The sequence below is a fragment of the Geotrypetes seraphini genome, chromosome 3 (assembly GCF_902459505.1).
Source record: "Geotrypetes seraphini chromosome 3, aGeoSer1.1, whole genome shotgun sequence".
In the NCBI taxonomy this organism is placed as follows: domain Eukaryota; kingdom Metazoa; phylum Chordata; class Amphibia; order Gymnophiona; family Dermophiidae; genus Geotrypetes; species Geotrypetes seraphini.
In genome coordinates, this window is record NC_047086.1 from 338,612,476 (window position 1) to 338,634,547 (window position 22,072).

Sequence of the window (22,072 nt, forward strand, 5' to 3'; positions counted from 1 at the left end):
AGGTATAAGATTAAGAAAAGAGAGCTTTGAAGGGCAGAGAAAAGTCAGATAAAACATCCTAGTCTTAGAAATTTGAGTCGGTATTGGCTTTTGCTGAATTCATACAGATCTTAACACAGATGATACTAGATCTGATTTTTTTTTTTTTTTTTTGTAATTGTTTATTTATAACAAAAAACCTCAGACCACCACAGCTGTACAATACAAGAACAGTACAATCAGTCAAATTACAAAACAGCAAAACCCACTGAGGTCATCCCCACACCCCTCCCTTCCAACCCTTCCACCCCCCACCCCCTGTAACAACATACAACAACCAGCTTCCCCCTTAAATCAAATATCTCCCCCAATGGGCGTCAAGCACCCAAAGAAAAGGAAGGAGAAAAAGAACAGAATCGAACAAATAAGATCACATAACCAGAATAAGACAAACCCTCAGTACCCAAGTCCAATCCAGGTCCATCAATTCAACTAACAGTGGAACTCCCCACATCCAATCCCTCCACTTCCAGGTATCTCCCCCAAATATCGTAATAGTACTGCCACCTCCTAGTCAACAGGGCCGAAAGCCTGTATCTGTTACATACCCATCCCAATTTTTCTCTCATAAGAGTCAGCGTGGGTATAATTGTGCTTCGCCAATGACAAGCCACAGTCAGCCTAGCCGCTGTGAACGTCAACCGTACCAGTCTATCTTTGGTATCATCTTCCCCTCCCATGGGAAACCCCAATAAGGCTACCTCTGCTCTTTCTTGGAGGGACACCTGAAGAAGAGCCCCCACATACTTAAACACCTGTCTCCAAAAGGCCTGAATGGAAGGGCAGCTCCACCACATATGAAAAAAGGTTCCCCGCTCCTCACAGCCCCTCCTGCATAAGGCTGTACCCTGACCAGACATCTTACTCAGGTGAGCCGGAGTCATGTACCAGCGGACCAGCATTTTAAGAGCATTCTCCACCAGCACAGGAGCCACGGCTAGATGGTGTATCCTAAGCGAGATATTTTCCCATAAGGCCTCATCGAACACCTGCCCCAAGTCCCGTTCCCAAGCCACGAAATACGAAGGTTTCCGAGCCCTGTCCTGATGCATCCATTTATACAACAGTGAAATGCATCCTCTGCGCACTGGGGATCCCAACAACTGTTCAAAATCAGAACAGGTATAAACCGCGGCATCAGCCTGTTTAGCCCTTTGCAAATAGCTTTTCACTTGGAGATACGGGAAAAGGTCCCTAGAATCTAACTTATAAAGGGCCTGGAGCTCAGGAAAAGCACGGATAGTCTCCCCCCTCCAGAAATTGGCCAAAGTACTGCAACCCTTTCTGTGCCCACCTCACAAAGATCCCCCCCGGCACAAAATCAGGGGCACAACGGAAGAAGGTGTACCCCCTTGCTTTTACCTAGTAGTTTGCGAGCTTCTCCCTTCCAGACCCACAGCTTCCAGTTAGTGAATGGATTAGAGATGGTCCCCAGCTCCCGCACCCCCAAGTCTCCCCACAGAAGCGACCCAAGGGTCCTAGCCCCCCCCCTGAATTACCCAGCACTCTCTGCTCAACCTGTACCCATAACTTCAAAGAGGGCGCGTGCCACTCCACACCCGCTCGTAACTGAGCCGCTTGGTAGTAATGCTCCAGATGTGGGATCCCCAGACCCATTATTTTAGAAGGAAGATTGTTTCTTTCTTGAATCACCTGGCGCAATTTCTTTTGACGGCTAAAATTTTTAACACAAAAAGGATAGAGTGTCAAGTCAGAGTTCTAAGTTTACAAGTAGTGATTTTGCTGAAGTTTTTCCAAGGAGAACATACAAAATTAATATTTTGTGAGTTGCATCCTCCATAGTACTTGTGGCAAAGAACAGATGGGAGCATTTTATATTATTTACCAAGGATGATATGATGATGATTGTGGATTCTGTTAAGTAAGAAATCCAGTGGCTCATGTTTCCTTTCAGTTACATTTGTCCATTTCTAACTCAACCAATTTATCATTGACTATAGGCCAGGTCTCTAAGGAGCTGAAGCAAGCAGTGATATACACTCCGTTGAAGGAGAATGGTTTATTACATTTTTACTCTATATCATTGTTACAATGTTTGGCAGAGGTTCTGAGAAAAGCAGTTTTAAAGTAATTATTAGAGTTTACAGATAAATGTTAAGGTTATCACCCTTACCGATTCAGCTTTCAAAATAATTATAGCAAAGAGACCTTGTTTATGTGAAGTGTTGATATTTTGTTATCCCAGGACAAGCAGGCAGCATATTCTCATGGGTGACATCACCGACAGAGCCCAGGTACAGAAACTTGAAAGTGAATCGCAACTTTAAGTTTTAGAAAGTTCGCAATCAGCCCGCATCGTGCATGTGCAAGTGCCTTCCCTCCCGACGTAGGTATGCAGTCCTTCAATTTCTTGGTTTCCGCGGAGCTAAGAAGATGCGTTTCAATGGCCGTTGAAAACTTTTTTGCCTTCCTGCTCTTGCGTCAGTGGCTTTTTAGTCATTTTCATGTTCTTTTCTTCTTTTATTTTTGTTAGTTACTTCGGCAAAAAAAAAATCTCTTTTTTATCCCTCATGGTTTTTTGGCCCAGCGGGGCCTGTTGTACCACCTTGACTTCCGATTTCGATTTTGCCGAGGCGGTCTTCCCGTCGATGTCATGCCCACAGACGGTTTTTAAGAAGTGCGGTCGCTGTGCTTGGCCCATCTCTGTAACTGACCCACATCGCTGGTGTCTCCAGTGTCTAGGGCCCAAGCACTGTCCAGAATCCTGTACTCGTTTATCACTTCAAAAAAGGACTTTGAAAAACTGCATTCTTCAACAACAATGTTTGTTCGGTGTCGCTATGGAGGGGGAGCCGATATTGCTACCGATACCGATGGCACAGACCAAGGCGATGCCGCACTCAATCGACATTGGCAGAAACATCTCCGGTGTCGCAACCTCCAGTGGGTAAGCCAGTTAAGAAGCCTTCCCACTCCTCATCTTGGACTCAGGTCAAAGTGCCATTGAGTCGAATCATGCTGACCTCGAAAAAGTCCCATAAGCGCCCGGTCCCGATTTTGGTGAGTGCCTCGACATCGGCCTCCTCATCACCGGACCGCAGCACCAATGGTACTGGCTAAAAATCCTGTGGTACTGGTGCTCTCCCTCAAGCAAAAGATTGACAATTTGCTTCGGGAGGAATTGGGTGAGCATTTACAGATGTTGGTGCCGACTCAAATTATGGCTATGTCGACACCCGCTATCCAGACCATGTCGACACCGACTTTCCAGGCGGTTCAGTCTGAGCAATGAACGACAGACCGCACCTAAATCTGATGCTCCACCATCAAACATCAAGAGAGGTTACTCCGGTGCGGTACTAGAAGCACTCTCATAAGACCAAGCATCTCAAGGCTTTGACACCGAGTCTTCCACACCGACCTTATTCTATACAGGATTCAGATTTTTGGGGAAACTCGGAACAGGAACCACTCTCTATTGCAGATGAGGACTCTTCTGGTTCAGATTCACTTCAAAGACATTCTGCTTTTTCTGAGCGGTCTTGCAGTCTTCTTTTTCTAAATTTCTCCATCAGATGTCTGAAGATCTTTCCATCCCGCTAGAAGTGGATTCCAAGCATAGCAAGGTGTTCTTGGAGGCTCTGGATTATGACAAGCCTCCTAAAGACCTGCTGAAGCTCCCGCTCCATGATATTCTATGCGAGACTTTCTATAAGAACCTCGAGACTCCTCTCTCCATTCAGATGGCTCCTTAAAAACTGGACTCTTTGTATAGGGTAGTTCCTAGTCCAGGTTTTGCTAAACCACAGCTCCTTCATGAATCTTTAGTGGTTAAATCCACTCTAAAGAAATCATCGGGGGCTAGTGTCTATGCATCTGTACCTCCTGACAGAGAAGGTAGCAATGGACAAGTTTGGTAAGTGTCTTTACCAGAATGCAATGTTGGCTAACAGAGCTGGAAATTATAATTTCCATTTTTCATTTTAGCTGAAATATTTGGTCAAACAACTTGCATCTTTTCAAAAGTATATTCCATCCCCTAAGCAATCGAGATTACAACAACTCATTGCTTTGACTTTTCAATTGCGGAAATATGCAGTATGGTTCGCACTACTTATGATACTTTTGAACTTGCATCACGAGCAGCGGCTATGTCGGTGGCCATGAGGCACCTTGCCTGGCTTCGTGTTTCTGAACTTGATGCTCTCTCTCTAGGAGATGAGCTTTTTGGTCCATCAATTGATACGAGTACTCAAACGCTATCAGTTCATCAGACCAGATGGGACACTTTAGTTAAACCAAAGAAGATGACTCAACCGTCCTGTACTTTCAAACCAGCTTCTTTGTAGCAGCACAGGTTTTTGGCTAAGCCTGCTTCTCCTGATCCTTCTCAGCCTAGGAAGCAAAAGCAGCAACCATGTCAGCAACCTAAACAACAGGCTACTCAACAAAAGCCCACATAGCCATTTTGACGTGTTCCTCAGGAGCATAGCCACAATTCCCATTCTCCAACCGCTACCTCAGCTGATCGGAGGGCAGCTTTAGCATTACGTAAATCATTGGGAGCTCATCACTACAGATCGCTGGCTTCTAGACATTATTCGTCAGGGGTATTCTCTCCATTTTCATACCCTACCTCCGGATCATCCTCCAAGAGAGGCTGTATTGGACCCATACAGTCTTCTCCTCTCATTCAGGAGATTCAATCCTTCTTCCTTCTCAATGCCATCAAAAAGGTTCTTTTAAATCAGCAGTCAGGGATTCTACTCCCGGTATTTTTTAATCCCGAAAAAGACAGGAGGTATACGACACATTCTGGATCTCAGAGATCTCAACAAATTTCTAGTCAAAAAGAAATTCTGGATGCTCTCCCTTGCCCTTCTTTATCCACTTCTGGATCAGAATGACTGGCTATGCTCTCTGGATCTCAAAGAAGCCTATATGCATATACCAATTCATTGGTTTCAGGTGCATGGACGTCATTACCAATCCAAGGTTCTTCCTTTCAGCCTGGCATTTTCTCCCAGAGTCTTCACAAAGTGCTTGATTGTTGTGGCCGCATTTCTCTGATCCCAGGGACTTCAAGTCTTTCCTTAACTGGATGACTGGTTGATCAAGGTTGTGTCATCTCAGGAGGTGGCTCTAGCAACATCTCAGACCATTGCCTTCCTACAAGTTTTGGGATTTGAAGTCAATTTCCCCAAATCTCACCCAATTCCAACTCAACATCTTCAGTTCATTGAGGCTATCCTTGATACTACTCTAAAGAGGGTGTTTCTCCCTCCAGAGCGCCTGAACACTTCTCATCCTCTGTCAACAGACGTTGAAGGTGCACACCATCTCTGCAAGGTGCAAGATGGTTATCCTGGGTCACATGGCTTCCACAGTTCATGTAACTCTGCTAGCAAGGCTACATCTTCGCATTCCTTGCTTCTCAGTGGTATCAAGTGACAGATCGTTTCTCTCAACATATTTCTGTCACATCTCTTCAGCAGTCGCTTCAATAGTGGATGACCTCCTCCAATCTATCCAGGGGTCTTCTTTTTCACTTACCCCTCCCCCCACCACCAAAAGGTGATAACAACAGATGCATTTCCTTATGCCTGGGGGGCGTACCTGCAGAGCCTTCAAACACAATGTCATTGGTCTGCCAGGGAGTGGAAATTTCACATCAATTTCCTCGAGCTCAGAGCGATATATTATGCTTTCAAAGCTTTCCAGCACCTGTTGAGTCTTCAAGTCCTCCTCCTTCGCACAGACAATCAAGTGGCAATGTATTATGTAAACAAACAAGAAGGCACGGGTTCTCTTCTCTTATGTCAGGAGGCTCAGAAAATCTGGCTTTGGGCGATGGCTCGCAGAATTTTCTTAAAGGCTGTCTACATTCAAGGGGAGAAGAATTCCCTGGCAGACAACCTCAGCAGAATTCTTCAGCCTCGTGAATGGACTCTAAACTCTGTGACTCTCCATCTCATCTTTACTCAATGGGGCACTCCTTAGCTGGACTTATTTACAGCTCCACACAATCACAAGTTGCCCCAGTTTTGCTCCAGCTTTTACTCTCCTCACAGTCTGGAAGCCGATGCGTTTCTTCTGGATTGGACGGGCCTGTTTCTATTTGCATTCCCTCCAACTCCTCTCCTGTTGAAGACTCTGTTCAAACTCAAACGAGAGGCAGCCACTATGATTCTCATTGCTCCTTGGTGGTCCCGGCAGTATTGGTTCTCCCTTCTACTTCAGCTTAGCACCAGGGAGCCAATTCTTCTACCAATCTTTCCTACTCTGCTTACTCAGAATCAAGGATCTCTTCTACATTCCAATCTGCAGTCATTATACCTGACAGCTTAGTTTCTCTTGTGCTGAATTCATATGAATTACATCCTTCTCAGCCTGTTCACAATATTATTGACGCCTTCAAGAAGCCAGCCACTCAACAATGTTATCAACGAAAATGGACTCGATTTTCTTCCTGGTGTCTCCTTCATCATCATGATCCAACTTCCTTGTCAGTGAATTTGGTGTTGGATTATCTACTTCATCTGTCTGACTCTGGACTTAAATCTATATCTATCAGAGTCTATCTGAGTGCTATTACAGCTTTTCACATGCCAGCTGGGGGAAAACCTCTTACTGCTCATCCTTTGTTCTCCAGATTCATGAAAGGACTTTTCAATGTGAAACCACCTCTCAAACCTCCTCCAGTGGTCTGGGACCTTAATGTGGTTCTTTCCAGTTTAATGAAGCCTCCATTTGAACCAATGGCCACAGCTCATCTCAAGCTTCTCACCTGGAAAGTTATCTTTCTCATTTCTCTCACCTCTGCCAGGAGGGTCAGTGAGTTGCAAGTGTTGGTGGCAGATCCATCCTTCACAGTTTTTCACCATAATAAAGTGGTTCTATGCATGCATCCTAAGTTTCTACTGAAAGTAGTCATGGAGTTTCATCTTAATCAGTTGATAGTTCTGTTTTTTTTCCCCTAAGCCTCATTCTCATGCTGGAGAAAAGGCACTGCACACTCTGGACTATAAACGTTCTTTAGCCTATTACATTGACAGGACAAAGCCACATAGAACAACTCCTCAACTCTTTGTCTCATTTGGTCCTAATAAGTTGGGGCATCCTGTTTCCAAGAGAACGATTTCCAACTAGGTAGCGGTCTGTATATCGTTCTGCTATGCTCAGACTGGACTGCGCCTGGAAAGTCGTGTCACAGCTCACAAAGTCCGAGCTATGGCAGCTTCTGTAGCTTTCCTTAGATCTACTCCTATTGAGGAAATCTGTAAAGCTGCCACCTGGTCCTCAGTTCATACATTCACCTCGCATTATTGCCTGCAGTCTTTCTCCAGATGGGATGGGCACTTCGGCCAGTCAGTATTACAACATTTATTTTCTTAAAGGCCAGCTCTCCCACCATCCCAATCTAGTTAGATTGGAGAATATGCTGCCTGCTTGTTCTGGGATAAAGCACAGATATTCTCACAATCCACCCTCCTCCCCTGGTTGGCTTCTTAGCTGGCTTATCTGAACTGAGGGACCATGCACCTACATTGGATGGGAAAGCACTCATGCATGCGTTATGTGGGCTGATCGCGAACTTTCTAAAACATAAAGTTGCAATTCACTTTTCAAGGGTCCATACTGGGGCTCCGTCGGTGACGTCACCCATTTGTGAGAATATCTGCCTATTGTCCCTGGATAACACCTGTTACAGTAAGTAACTGTGCTTTAAGGTTTGCCTTTGATCAATTTTAGAAACTCATGTTGGTCTGTCTTGATATAACATCTGCAATCAACACATATGATTTTATTATCTTGGTTGAACTCCATGGGACTGGCCTACCCAATCCTTAAAAGGATTATTCTATTAGGAACTACCTTGTTTTAGGTGGCAAGAAGGCATCTAAATGGCACTGTATTCTAGTAATGTGTAAATGGCCTCTTATAGAATACCAAAATACAGAAAAGTATTCACAATGATTTGATAGCATATACAGTACTTTGTCAGTAGGCATGTGCATGGATGGATATACACACACATACTTTTTCCTTTTCCATTGGAATTTTGTGGGTTCAAACTAGTGCTGCCCGATTCATGATTCGAATCGATTCACCGATTCACTTTGGATGAATCGATTCGAATCGATTCAAAACAAACAAAAAAATCAGCCTCCCGATTCGCTTACTGACCCTCCCCCCCTCGCCCCCTAAAGCAGGAGTAGCAGCACTGCCTCTTGCTGGCCAGCCGCTGCTTTAGAGGGCGAGGGGGGAGGGTCAGTCGGGAAGTGCTGGTTTCCGGCTTCTCCCCTAGCCTCCCGCACATCCAGGGCCAGATTAAAGTGTGGGCCCGATGCGCTTCTACGATGAGTGCAAGCAGCAGTGGTGTTTCTGTGTTGCTGCTTGCCTGCTTGCGATCTGCCCACCAGCTCAATTTAATTCCGCTCGCTGCTGCTGCTGCTCCAAAAGGGCCAGGTGCATGCAGTGATTGAACGCCGCCAGCCCATAAGCCTTCTCTCTGTCAGAATTGATGTCAGGGGAAGGCTTATGGACCAGCGGGTGCAATCGCTGCACGCGCCTGGCCCTTTTGGAGTTGTGGCAGCAGCAGGAGATGTGTGTGCTAAATGGAGTCAACTAGCAGTGGCTGCGGGCAGCATGTGAGTGGCAGGAGGCCGAATTGGTGGCAGGTCGGCTTGGGGGAAGGCAGGCAGGCTTCGGGGGGAGGAAGGGAGGCCATGACTGGACCCACAGCAGCACATCATTTCTTCTGCTGCCATCAGACTGCTGCACGATTTAAAAAAAAAAAGAGTGATCAAGTGTAGGCAGCCTGAGAGGAGAGCTGAGGGGAAGAAGGCAAGAAATGAAAAAGTACTGAAGGATTGGAATGAGAAAGGAGACAGGGAGAGAAATATAGGGTTGGAAAGAGAATAAAGAGTATTTGGAGAGAGGGATGGAGTGAGGAGAGAAAAAGGTCTGGTGGGAGAAAGGGAAAGAAAGAGAACAGTGAAGAGGAGAAGTAGAGAAGCAAGAAGGGGAAAAGAAGTAAATAAGAAAATGGGTACATGCGGGCAGGGCATGGTGGGATAGCCCGGGCAGGGGGGGGTGCAGGCCTACAAGGGGGGCAGGCCTTCAGGGGGGGGACAGGCAGGCCTTCAGGGGGGGCCCTGGTATAGAATTACATGGAGGGAGAGAGGGGTGTTCAAAGAGACGTGCATATGCCAGACGGGGGGGGGAAGAAATAATGGGTCTAAAAACAGAGGAGAGGGAGAGAGATGGTGGACAATGGGATTTAGGGAGGGAAGGAACAGAAAGGGAGAGAAGTTGGACACAAGGGATGGTGTGGAGGGGGATAGAAATACTGGATAGGAAGGTAGTTGGGAAAAGAAAGGGAGAGATGGTGGACCCTGGGGTGGTGGGGAAGGAGGGAGAGATGCTGGATGAAAGAGTAGTCGAGAAAAGGAAGGGGAGGACAGAGATGGCAGATGGATGGTTAGCATGGAGAAAGAAGAAAGAAGGAGACCCTGGCAAGCAAGTTATCAGAAGACAACCAGAGCGAGGGATCAACAAGATCTGAATAATGACCAGACAACAAAAGATAGAAAAACTAATTTTATTTTCTGTTTTGTGATTACAGTGTCATATTTGAAACGTGTATCCTGCCAGAGCTGGTGATAGACCGCAAACATGAGCTAGGATTTAACAGAGAGAGAAAAAGTATTTTTTGTTTGTTTATTTTGTTTACACCACAGCTCCATTGTGGTTAGGAGAAGGCAAAGGGGGTGAAGAGGCTATAAAATAAACCCACCAGGATGTTTGGAAAAAACACCCAATTGGGCAGGAAAATCGAATCGAATCGAAAAATCGACAGAGAAAACTTCTTGAGTACCTGAATAAATGCATGTAAACCATTCTAAGCTCCCCTGGGAGAACGGTATAGAAAACTGAATAAATAAATAATTTATAAACAAAAGGTATAAAGTTTAGCAATCCTATTAATACAGTGTACTAAAATTATTCATTAATATTTTTTCATTGTAAGTTGTCCTCATAATTATTTGTCACTAACTTGACTATTTATTTTTAAAGCAAAAACTATTGTCAAGGCAAGAGGAACTTAAAGAACGTGCAAGAGTTCTACTTGAACAGGCAAGAAGAGATGCAGCGTTGAAGGCAGTAAATAAACAAACGAATATGGTACCACCACCCCAAAATAAACAGCTGACTGATGTAAGGATTGACCAGTATTGCTTTATAAAAAAAAAATCCAGTGTGAATTTCACATATTACTTTTTTCTAAGTTGATACAACAAAGGGCTCCTTTTACTAAGGTGCGCTAGCGTTTTTAGCGTGCGCTGAAGATTAGCGCGCGCTAACCCCCATGCTACATGGAAAATATTAATGCCAGCTCTATGGAGGCATTAGCTTGTAGCATGCGTGGCAATGTAGCGCGCGCTAAAACCGCTAGCGCAGCTTAGTAAAAGGAGCCTAAAGTGTCCTCTATTAAATGATCAACCTTTTCCCTTTAAAAAAATGACAAGACATATCAACCACCTTCTTGAGTTTTGGAATTATTTCCCCTTTATAAAAAACACCCAATAGGCAGCAGGATTGGTAGATTTGCTCACTACAGCCATTAGAGTGGATCTGTAGCCATGATTTGTAAATAAATCTTTTAGGCAGTTTCTGGCCCCCCTCTTTTTTTTTCTTTTAAAAGGAAAAAGTGGTCATTTTTACTCCTTGTCAGTTATAGGGGGGGGGGGGATTCATGAAAGGGCACTAAGCTGCCATGGATTGTAAATAAATCTTTTAGGTAGTTCGTGGGCCCCTTCCTCTTTGTTATTTATTTATTTTTTTTAAGGAAAAGGTGATCATTTTAAATCCTTGCTAATTATAGGAGAATTCATCAAAGGGAGCTAAGCACATTAGCATGCACCCATAGGAATACATTGAGTGTCTGTAGCAATTAGCGCGTGCTAACATGATTGTGCGCACTAATACACTTGGTACCCTTTGATGAATCCCCCCCTACTATAGTCATAATTAGGAAAGCACTGATGTTCTTGAGTTTTTAATTAGCTTAATCATATTCAGTTTTGACTCAAGAATTAGTGTTTTAGCAAATATATCTTTGAATAGCATGTTTTAGAAAATATTTTCTTTTTTATACTATTGTGTTATACAAACAACAGTAAGTTCATGAAATTATGGCAGCTGAAAGCTTAATTTCTCAGTCCTGCACATCATAGGTATCCTCAGTATTTATTTATTTGTTTGGATTTAGCTCACACCTTTTTTATTTTTTAGCTGTAGCTCAAGGTCGCTTACATTCAGGTACACTAGATATTTCCTTGTTCTTGGAGCGCTCACAATTAGAGAGTTGCGCGGGGACAGAAATCCCACCCGTCCCCACCCGTCCCCGCCAAAATCCCACCCATCCCCACCCGTCCCCGTGAGGAATCCCTCCGTCCCCACCCGTCCCCGTGAGGAATCCCTCCGTCCCCACCCGTCCCCGCGAGGAATCCCCTCCGTCCCCACCCGTCCCCGCGAGGAATCCCCTCCGTCCCCACCCGTTCCCGCGAGGAATCCCCTCCGTCACCATCCTTCCCTATAAACTTCAGAAATAGTTATTTTATTTAATTATGCTACTGAATTAAAGGCTCTGGTAGAGACCCATTTACAAATAAGCAAAGAGACTATTAATTTGGAAATATTAATTGGGAAGAATACATACTTTGTAAATGGGTTTCTACCAGAACCTCTAATGTAAATATAAAATATAAATACTCAGCTGATGAGAACCCACAAACTGTCAGCTGAGGACTTCCTTTGCAGTTGGCCTGGGGTCCCTTTTGCCAAGCTTGGCAGGCAGCAGTAGCGTCCCTGAGTCACAGATGCTGGCACCTCAGTGGCTCATGGATGCTGCCAGCGACTGCTGCGCTTGGTGGAGGGGAGTTCTGACCATCTCTAGAGGAGGTCCTCTGCTGGCGGTGCTTGGGGATCCCCACCAGTCACAGCAAGGGCCAACAAGTACTTCAACACTGTAGAAATAAAACCAGAAATGCATTTCCTTTTCTTTTGAACACAAAACAAAGATATCTGCCATATACATTTCCCAAGGCAGATGACTCTATGCAATGTCACCTCGGTAACAAAATACAAAAATAGACAAATACACCCCCTCCCTTTTTACTAAACCACAATAGTAGGTTTTAGCACAGGGAGTTACGCTGAATGCCTCGCGCTGCTCTCAATGCTCATAGGCTCCCTGCGCTAAAAAACAATATTGCGGTTTAGTAAAAGGGAGCCATAGTGCAAAATATAGACAGCAGATATAAATTCTCAAAACAGACACATTTTGATCACTAAATTGAAAATAAAATCATTTTTCCTACCTTTGCTGTTTGGTGATTTCATGAGTCTCTGGTTGCACTTTCTTCTTCTGACTGTGCATCCAATCTTTCTTCCTTTCTTTCAGCCTCCTGTATGTTTCCTCTCCTCCAGACCTCATTCTCTCCCCCAACTTTTTCTTTCTGTCTCCCTGTTCCCCCTTCTTTCTGTCTCTCTGTCTGCCCCCTTTCTTTCTTTCTCCGTGCCCTCCCCCAAGCCACTCGGTTTGCTGCCACCGCCATCGGGGAATAGTCCCCAAGCCACCGCTGTCCCAAGCTTTCCCTGCAGAAGCGTCGCGCTGACCAGCATTCCGCTCCCTGACGTCAATTCTGACGTAGGAGAGGAAGTTCCGGGCCAACAAGGCATTTCTCCTCATTCCATCCAGCCTGAGCCCCATCTCTCCTTGATCCAGCATTTCCCTTCTGTGTCTGTCAGAATTACCATTCCACCTATTTTCCAGCATCACCCTTCTTTGTGTCCATCTCACCTATATCCGTATCTCACCACTTTTTCAGAATCTTCATTTGTCTCTGTCCTTGTCTTTACCCCATATTCACCATTTGCCCTTTCAATGTCTTTATCTCCCCCCCCCCACACACACTTTTTCAGCATTACTTCTATGTCTCTATTTCACCTCCTCTTCATGTCCCCTCTGTATCTCTATCCTTATTCAGAAGGTCCTGCTTACCCTTTCTCTTCTTTGTGTCACTATCTCTATTTTCAGCTTTCCCCCCCTTTTCCTTTGTTACTGCACCCTGTAGCCAGAATCTTTCCACCCTCTCTCCACTCCGGCCCAGCCCAGTATGAAATATTTCCTTTTGTTTCTCTCCCCTCTCTCTTCTCCTCCCTCACCCACGAGTCCTGCATCTGGCCCTCTCCCTTCTACCTGCACCTGGCAACACCCCCCTGCTCCGCGGCTCTCTTAAGCAACTCGTCAGTAGCGGTGATCAAGACAAGCTGCCGACATCGAGGCCTTCCCTCTACGAGTCCCACCTTTGTGGAAAAAGGAAGTTGAAACAAGCGGGACTCGCAGAGGGTAGGCCCCGACGCCAGAAGCTGCTGCTGAGTTGCCGAAGAGAGCCGCAGGTAGAAGGAGATAGGAAGGCTGTAGAAGCTCCGGAGCATGACACCGAACCCGGCCAGGATGATTTCTTTTTCAGGCTGCTGCTGCCGCTGCCATCCCCCACCCGAAATGACAAAAAACAGCCTAATGCCCGCGTCGGGAAATAGCCATGCTGAGCAGTGAGCTCAGCACGTACACAGATGAAAGCCTTGCTTGCTGATTGGTCCGGCGGCACGGTGGGGCGGGGCCGCCGGACCAATCAGCAAGCAAGGCTTTCATCTGTGTACGTGCTGAGCTCACTGCTCAACATGGCTATTTCCCGACGCGACGCCAGACTTGTAACTAAGCTGCATGCTTGCATCGCCAGAATTTAGGTAGGTTGTTTTCATCCCCGTGGGAGTCCCGTGGGCAAGGGGGCGTCCCCGTGGGAGTCCCGTGGGTCAGGGGGGCATCCCCGTGGGAGTCCCGTGGGCCAGGGGGCGTCCCCGTGGGAGTCCCGTGGGCCAGGGGGGGAACCCGCGGGATCCCCGCGGGACCCGCGGGATCCCCGCGATCCCCGTTCCCGTGCAGACCTCTACTCACAATCTAAGGGGGCCATTTACTAAGATACATTTGGCGCTAATGCACCTAACACAGCTTAAAATGGCATAACATGGGACACATTCAGGCATCCTGCAGTAAGTGCCAATTTAGCATGTGTTAATCTATGCACTAAAAAAATCAATTTTTTTTTTTGAGGGGGTATGTCTGAGGGTGGGAGTTGTTGCTGCAGTAATAAGTTAATGCTGTGAACAAGGCTGCCCTGTAAACATCTAAAAGCTAAGTTACTCAGCATTTCATATTCTGCTCTTTTGACTGGTTTTCAGCATTATATCTGCTTAATTTCTCTTCTCCTCCCTGTTTCTTACTAAAAAAAATATAAAAAAGCACAAAAAAATCCTTCTCTTTCCTCTGTTAAATCTTATTTCCTCTTCCTGCATTTTTGTTTAAAATACTGTGTTTTAGGTGGTATAGAGCCTATATTTCTGGTGCCTGTGGCTCAGGGTGACTAAAGTAGGGAAAATCCTGTTATAAATCCTGTGTTTTAGAGTAGCACTGATAGAACCTGCAGTTTTGTTTAAAATACTGTGTTTTAGGTGGTATAGAGCCTATATTTCTGGTGCCTGTGGCTCAAGGTGACTAAAGTAGGGAAAATCTGTTATAAATCCTGTGTTTTAGGGTAGCACTGATAGAACCTGCATTTTTGTTTAAAATACTGTGTTTTAGGTGGTATAGAGCCTATATTTCTGACTCACTAGTTTTTATCCATTGTGTCTGATTAGGTGGGGAAGGGAGGGGCTCTGTTTTACTTCTAAGGTTAATTGCATTATCTTTGGGACATTGCTGTGAACAAGGCTGCCCTGTAAACATCTAAAAGCTAAGTTACTCAGCATTTCATATTCTGCTCTTTTGACTGGTTTTCAGCATTATATCTGCTTAATTTCTCTTCTCCTCCCTGTTTCTTACTAAAAAAATATAAAAAAGCACAAAAAAATCCTTCTCTTTCCTCTGTTAAATCTTATTTCCTCTTCCTGCATTTTTGTTTAAAATACTGTGTTTTAGGTGGTATAGAGCCTATATTTCTGGTGCCTGTGGCTCAGGGTGACTAAAGTAGGGAAAATCCTGTTATAAATCCTGTGTTTTAGGGTAGCACTGATAGAACCTGCAGTTTTGTTTAAAATACTGTGTTTTAGGTGGTATAGAGCCTATATTTCTGGTGCCTGTGGCTCAGGGTGACTAAAGTAGGGAAAATCCTGTTATAAATCCTGTGTTTTAGGGTAGCACTGATAGAACCTGCAGTTTTGTTTAAAATACTGTGTTTTAGGTGGTATAGAGCCTATATTTCTGGTGCCTGTGGCTCAGGGTGACTAAAGTAGGGAAAATCTGTTATAAATCCTGTGTTTTAGGGTAGCACTGATAGAACCTGCAGTTTTGTTTAAAATACTGTGTTTTAGGTAGTATAGAGCCTATATTTCTGCCTTACTAGTAGTCTTACTTATAGTCCCACCAACCCCAGGGACCACTATTCATATATAGAGACCCATATAATCAGGACTACTCAAATCAAGTCACTTCACAACCAATCAAGATGACCTTTATTCTATGCAATCACTGTGGTGCTTTAATTCCAAGACATACTATTTGGAGGCTTAAGGCTTGCCCCATCTGTCTTCAACTTGCCAGTATTAAGGAGGAGCTCTGCAAACTTAAACAGGAATTGAATACAATTAAAGCAGCTTCCATCACTCCACAAAATCATACCAACTTACCACCTCTACCTCAAAGAATAAAACAGCCCAGGAATAAATGGGTCACAGTAGGCTCAGGAAGACTGCGACATGTAACACAGAAACATCCACCTTCACTAATATTACCTCTACAGAATTCCTTCGCTCCACTAGTGCACTGCGATACTCAGGAAAACAGAAGGGAGGTGGGACTGGAACCAATGAAGGTAACTCAAGAGAACAAGCGCACCCTAAGTACAAATAAAAAAGCCAAAAACAGAAAACTATTACTGTTGGGGGATTCCATCATCAGAGGCATTAACCTTGGAACACAGGGCGAGGAGACCAAAATAGTGAAATGTCTTCCAGGATCCTCAGCTACCAGGAGTTCCAGGCAAATATTGACTATAATTAAGGAAGAAACTAAGGTTTTTAACACTGATGTTGTTATCCATCTGGGAACAAATGACCTGGCCAACAACTCTACACTTGCAGCACAGAAAGCTTTTCGGGAGCTTGGTGAGGGCGTGAAACCTTTTGTAAAGACTTTAGCTTTTTCTGAGATACTGCCTGCATATGGAAAAGGAGAGCAAAGAGTGAAAAACACAGAGGACTTTAATAGATGGCTCAGAGCCTGGTGTCATCAAGAAGGCTTCAGGTACATAGGAGGATGGGGAAATACATGGAAGGACAAGAAGCTATATTGCACTGATGGGCTACATATTACTACAGCAGGAAAAAGAAACCTTGCAGAGAAATTTAGACAATATTTTTCTAGGCATTTAAACTAGAAGGTGGGGGTGGTGTATGTACGAAGGACAATTATAGAGACCACCCCCGGCAAAAGAAAAGATGTAATAGTAGTAAAGGCTGCAACATAAGCAATATCAGCAACTCATTTCTTAGTATTGCAACGGAAAGTGAAACAACACAAAAATCCATACGAAAAAGGAGATTATCGCTGAAAAATAGCTGGAAAGCGATGACCACAAATGCTCGCAGTCTAAGCAACAAAGTTCATGATCTGCATGCCCTGATATTAGAGGCAGATCTAGATATTGTTGCTATCACAGAGACATGGTTCAGTGAATCACATGGATGGGATGCAAACATACCGGGATATAATCTTTTTAGGAAGGACAGAGATGGTCATAAAGGTGGAGGAGTAGCTCTCTATGTAAAGATCAATATCCAAGCAACCGAAATGCAAGGGACCTGGGGAGAGGAAGAAGCGATATGGATTGTTCTGAAAAGAGAAGATGGAACTTCTGTCTACGTGGGTGTAGTCTACAGACCCTCGACTCAATCGCAGCAAATTGATAAGGATCTGATTGTGGATATCCAAAAGTTTGGAAGGAGAGAGGAGGTTCTGCTGTTGGGAGATTTCAACCTGCCGGATGTGGACTGGAATGTTCCGTCTGCGGAATCTGAAAGAAGTAGGGAGATTGTGGATGCCTTTCAAGAGGCTCTGCTCAGACAAATGGTGATGGAACCCACAAGGGAAAAAGCGATATTGGATCTGGTCCTCACAAATGGAGAGAGTATCTCTAATGTTCGAGTGGGTGCTCACCTGGGTAGTAGCGATCATCAAACGGTTTGGTTTGATATAACGGCTAAAGTGGAGAGCGGCCGCACGATACTTAAAGTCCTAGATTTCAAACGTACGGACTTTAATGCAATGGGAAAGTACCTGAAGAAAGAGCTGTTAGGATGGGAGGACATAAGAGAAGTGGAAAGACAGTGGTCTAAGCTGAAAGGAGCGATAAAAATGGCTACGGACCTTTATGTGAAGAAAATCAATAAAAACAAGAGAAAAAGGAAGCCGATATGGTTCTCCAACCTAGTGGCTGAGAAAATAAAGGCGAAAGAGTTGGCGTTCATGAAATATAAAAAAACCCAAGAAGAGGAGAGCAGAAAGGACTACAGGGTGAAACTGAAAGAAGCCAAGAGAGAGATACGTTTGGCGAAGGCACAGGCGGAAGAACAAATGGCTAAAAATGTAAAAAAGGGAGATAAAAATTTTTTCAGATATATTAGTGAAAGGAGGAAGATAAAAAATGGAATTGCTAGGCTAAAAGGTGCTGGGAACAAATATGTGGAGAGTGATGAGGAGAAAGCAAATGTGCTAAACAAATACTTCTGTTCTGTGTTCACAGAAGAAAATCCTGGAGAAGGACCGAGATTGTCTGGCAAAGTTACACGAGAAAATGGAGTAGATTCTGCGCCGTTCACGGAGGAGGGTGTTTATGAGCAACTTGAAAAACTGAAGGTGGACAAAGCGATGGGACCAGACGGGATCCATCCCAGGATACTAAGGGAGCTCAGAGAGGTTCTGGCGAGTCCTATTAAAGACTTGTTCAACAAATCTCTGGAGACGGGAGTGATTCCTGGGGATTGGAGGAGAGCGGATGTGGTCCCTATTCATAAAAGTGGTCACAGGGATGAAGCAGGAAACTACAGGCAGGTGAGCCTCACTTCAGTTGTTGGAAAAATAATGGAAGTGTTGCTGAAAGAAAGGATAGTGTATTTCCTTGAATCTAATGGGTTAAAGGATCCGAGGCAACATGGCTTTACAAAAGGTAAATTGTGCCAAACGAACCTGATTGAATTTTTTGATTGGGTAACCAGAGAGCTGGATCGAGGACACATGCTAGATGTAATTTACTTGGATTTCAGCAAAGCCTTTGATACAGTTTCTCATAGGAGGCTGTTGAACAAACTTGAAGGGCTGAAGTTAGGACCCAAAGTGGTGAACTGGGTCAGAAACTGGCTGTCGGACAGGGTTAATGGAAGTCGCTCGAAGGAAGGAAAGGTGGCTAGTGGAGTCCCTCAGGGTTCGGTGCTGGGGCCAATCCTGTTCAATATGTATGTAAGTGACATTGCTGAAGGGTTAGAAGGAAAAGTGTGCCTTTTTGCAGATGATACATTACATTAGGGATTTCTATTCCGCCTGTGCCTTGCGGTTCTAGGCGGATTACAATATAGAAAATATCTGGGATATTCCAGTAGAGTTACATTTCAGGGTAAGAGTAAGTTACAGGAACAGTGATGATACCAAGATTTGTAACAGAGTAGACACCGAAGAGGGAGTGGAGAATATGAAAAAGGATCTGCAAAAGTTAGAGGAATGGTCTAATGCCTGGCAACTAAAATTCAATGCAAAGAAATGCAGAGTAATGCATTTGGGGATTAATAATAGGAAGGAACCGTATATGCTGGGAGGAGAGAAGCTGATATGCACGGACGGGGAGAGGGACCTTGGGGTGATAGTGTCCGAAGATCTAAAGGCGAAAAAACAGTGTGACAAGGCAGTGGCTGCTGCCAGAAGGATTCTGGGCTGTATAAAGAGAGGCGTAGTCAGTAGAAGGAAGAAGGTGTTGATGCCCCTGTACAGGTCATTGGTGAGGCCCCACTTGGAGTATTGTGTTCAGTTTTGGAGACTGTATCTGGCGAAAGACGTAAGAAGACTCGAGGCGGTCCAGAGGAGGGCGACGAAAGATAGGAGGCTTGCGCCGAAGACATATGAGGAGAGACTGGAAGCCCTGAATATGTATACCCTAGAGGAAAGGAGAGACAGGGGAGATATGATTCAGACGTTCAAATACTTAAAGGGTATTAACGTAGAACAAAATCTTTTCCAGAGAAAGGAAAATGGTAAAACCAGAGGACATAATTTGAGGTTGAGGGGTGGTAGATTCAGGGGCAATGTTAGGAAATTCTACTTTACGGAGAGGGTAGTGGATGCCTGGAATGCGCTCCCGAGAGAGGTGGTGGAGAGTAAAACTGTGACTGAGTTCAAAGAAGCGTGGGATGAACACAGAAGATTTAGAATCAGAAAATAATATTAAATATTGAACTAAGGCCAGTTACTGGGCAGACTTGCACGGTCTGTGTCTGTATATGGCCGTTTGGTGGAGGATGGGCAGGGGAGGGCTTCAATGGCTGGGAGGGTGTAGATGGGCTGGAGTAAGTCTTAACAGAGATTTCGGCAGGTGGAACCCAAGCATAGTACCGGGTAAAGCTTTGGATTCTTGCCCAGAAATAGCTAAGAAGAAAAAAAAAAAAAAAATTTTTAAATTGAATCAGGTTGGGCAGACTGGATGGACCATTCGGGTCTTTATCTGCCGTCATCTACTATGTTACTATGTTACTATGGTTACACATTAGCACACACCAACTGTTTAGCACAGGATCACCATGTGAGTTCATACCACCTATCTAATGGATGGCACTAAGGGCTCATATGTTAGTTTTTGGTTGTTTTTTTTAATGGCCATGCACTAATGGCAACAGTACCACATGACTGTTAATACAAAAAAAATGAAAAAATCGGCCATTTTATGGCTGCAACAAAAATGACTGTAGCACACTGGAAAACATAAGCTATAAGAACATAAGAATTGCCACTGCTGGGTCAGACCAGTGGTCTATCATGCCCAGCAGTCCGCTCACGCGGCGGCCCTCTGATCAAAGACCAGCGCCCTAACTGAGACTAGCCATATCAGTGCACGTTCTTTTTCAGAACACAAGGGCACACTAAGGCCACCTTTTGGAGCAGCTTAATAAAACCAAACTCGCCAAAAAATAAAGTCCCAATGTACTTAACGTAAATCCTCATAACCGCATTTAAATCTTGCTTGAAAATAAAATCAACTATCAGTCACATGTTCAGAAATTTCAGATAAATAGTTTTCTAATATATCAGATAAATTCTTCAAATCGTTTCCTTGAAGTTGGTTTTGAACCTGAGTTCCAAGAGGTAAATGTTCATCACCTGGCTGAACCCTTGTTTTATTTGTTATTGGCAAATAATAAGCTTTAGTAATAGAAGGAATTGTTTCTGGTGAAAATTTAAAATTCTCAAAAAGAAACTTCTTATATCTTTGGGCAATTAAGAATTCTCAGATTCAATCTCCAGTTGAAATTCTCCTATTGTTCAATCTTTCTAGTAATTCATTTTTTTTATCTTTAATAACTGCTGAAACAGAATTTTTAATCTTATTAATCTTATCTGTTTCAATTTGTAAACTCTTAGGGCTCCTTTTATTAAGGTGTGCTAGCGTTTTTAGGGTGTGCTGAAGATTAGTTCGCGCAAACCATGCGCTAAATGAAAAATACTAACACAAGCTCTGTGGAGGCATTAGCGTCTAGTGCACGCACGCTAAAACCACTAGTGCACCTTAGTAAAAGGAGCCCTTAACCCTTTCAGGACCATAAGGATCGTAGGCCAATTTTTGTGGTTTTGACGACATTTTTATGGTAAAAAGGGCTTGCAGATGCCAAAAAATTGATTTTTTTTTGTGAAATATCATTATTTTTATTTAAAAAAATCACACTTCTGGCTTATGGACAGTGTGGCAAGTGAATCTTCTCGTCAATCTAGCAACGACGCTAATGAATGAATGTCGGAACCAGTTTGTTTACATAAAGGCAGTATCATATGGAATCCGTACATATCAAATTTAGAACTGTAGACTATCCCAATCAAAATTTATAGGATTTTAAAGTTATGGGACAAATATGTCCCTTGGTCCTGAAAGGGTTAATCTCTTCCGAACATTCTTGCTGAACTTTAACTACTGACTGAGAACATCCATTTTACTTACAAGTGTGAGCATATCTTGAGCAGTTTTCTCAACAGTTATATCCAATTTCATTATAGCTTGTAGAAAGGTCTCCAAAGTCACCACTTTTGAAGGAACTTCCTTAAAGCTCTTCTCCTCTACCAGATTTGGCCAGGAATGAAGTCCACCATCGGTGAGCTCTGTACCACCGACTTCCGATTACACCAAGCTTTCCACCACATTTCTCACTTCAGCTGGGCAAGGTGGAGGAATAGCTACTTGGGGGGACAAATATAATGCATGTCCTTGAGATTCGAACACTCCTCCATTCGGTTTCTCAGCAGGCCCTGAGATGAAGATTGAAAACTGGCGGCAAAGCAATCCAGAGTCTGCTGAATCGAAGTAGCGGCTGGCAGTAGAACGGCTCTCACGGCTTCCTTGCGCTTCGTATGTAGCATTATCACCAAAAAGGTAAATTGTAAAAAGGAAAAACTGCCAAAGCTCTAGAACGCTGCTTGCCATCTTGACCCCGCCCCTCCTGGTTTATGCTTTCTTGCCACTTCTTTTGATATGGAAAAGCGGCAGCACCAGAGTGTCTGGGGGTGGTGGAGGAGAAATGGTAGAAATGGCATATTCTGCATGGAAATGGAGATAGAATGCAGATGCTGGATGAAAGAGAGGAAAGAGGGCAGATGGATAAAGGGGTGAGAGAAAGAGGGAAGATGCTGGATAGAAGGGGAGAGAAAGAAGGCAGATTGTTGGATAGAAAAAAATGAAGGAAGATAAAGATCATATGG

The 22,072-nt window shown here is 44.2% G+C and overlaps 1 protein-coding gene across 8 annotated transcripts in view; it reads left to right on the plus strand.

The window, feature by feature from the left end:
• EHBP1 (EH domain binding protein 1) overlaps positions 1–22,072 on the plus strand; it is a 617,593-nt gene that overhangs the window by 293,344 nt on the left and 302,177 nt on the right. For all 8 annotated transcript variants that reach the window (XM_033936740.1, XM_033936741.1, XM_033936748.1 and 5 more), the window contains one exon: positions 10,081–10,221. In XM_033936740.1, the coding sequence (XP_033792631.1) occupies positions 10,081–10,221 (141 nt within the window). The remainder of the gene's footprint in view (positions 1–10,080; positions 10,222–22,072) is intronic.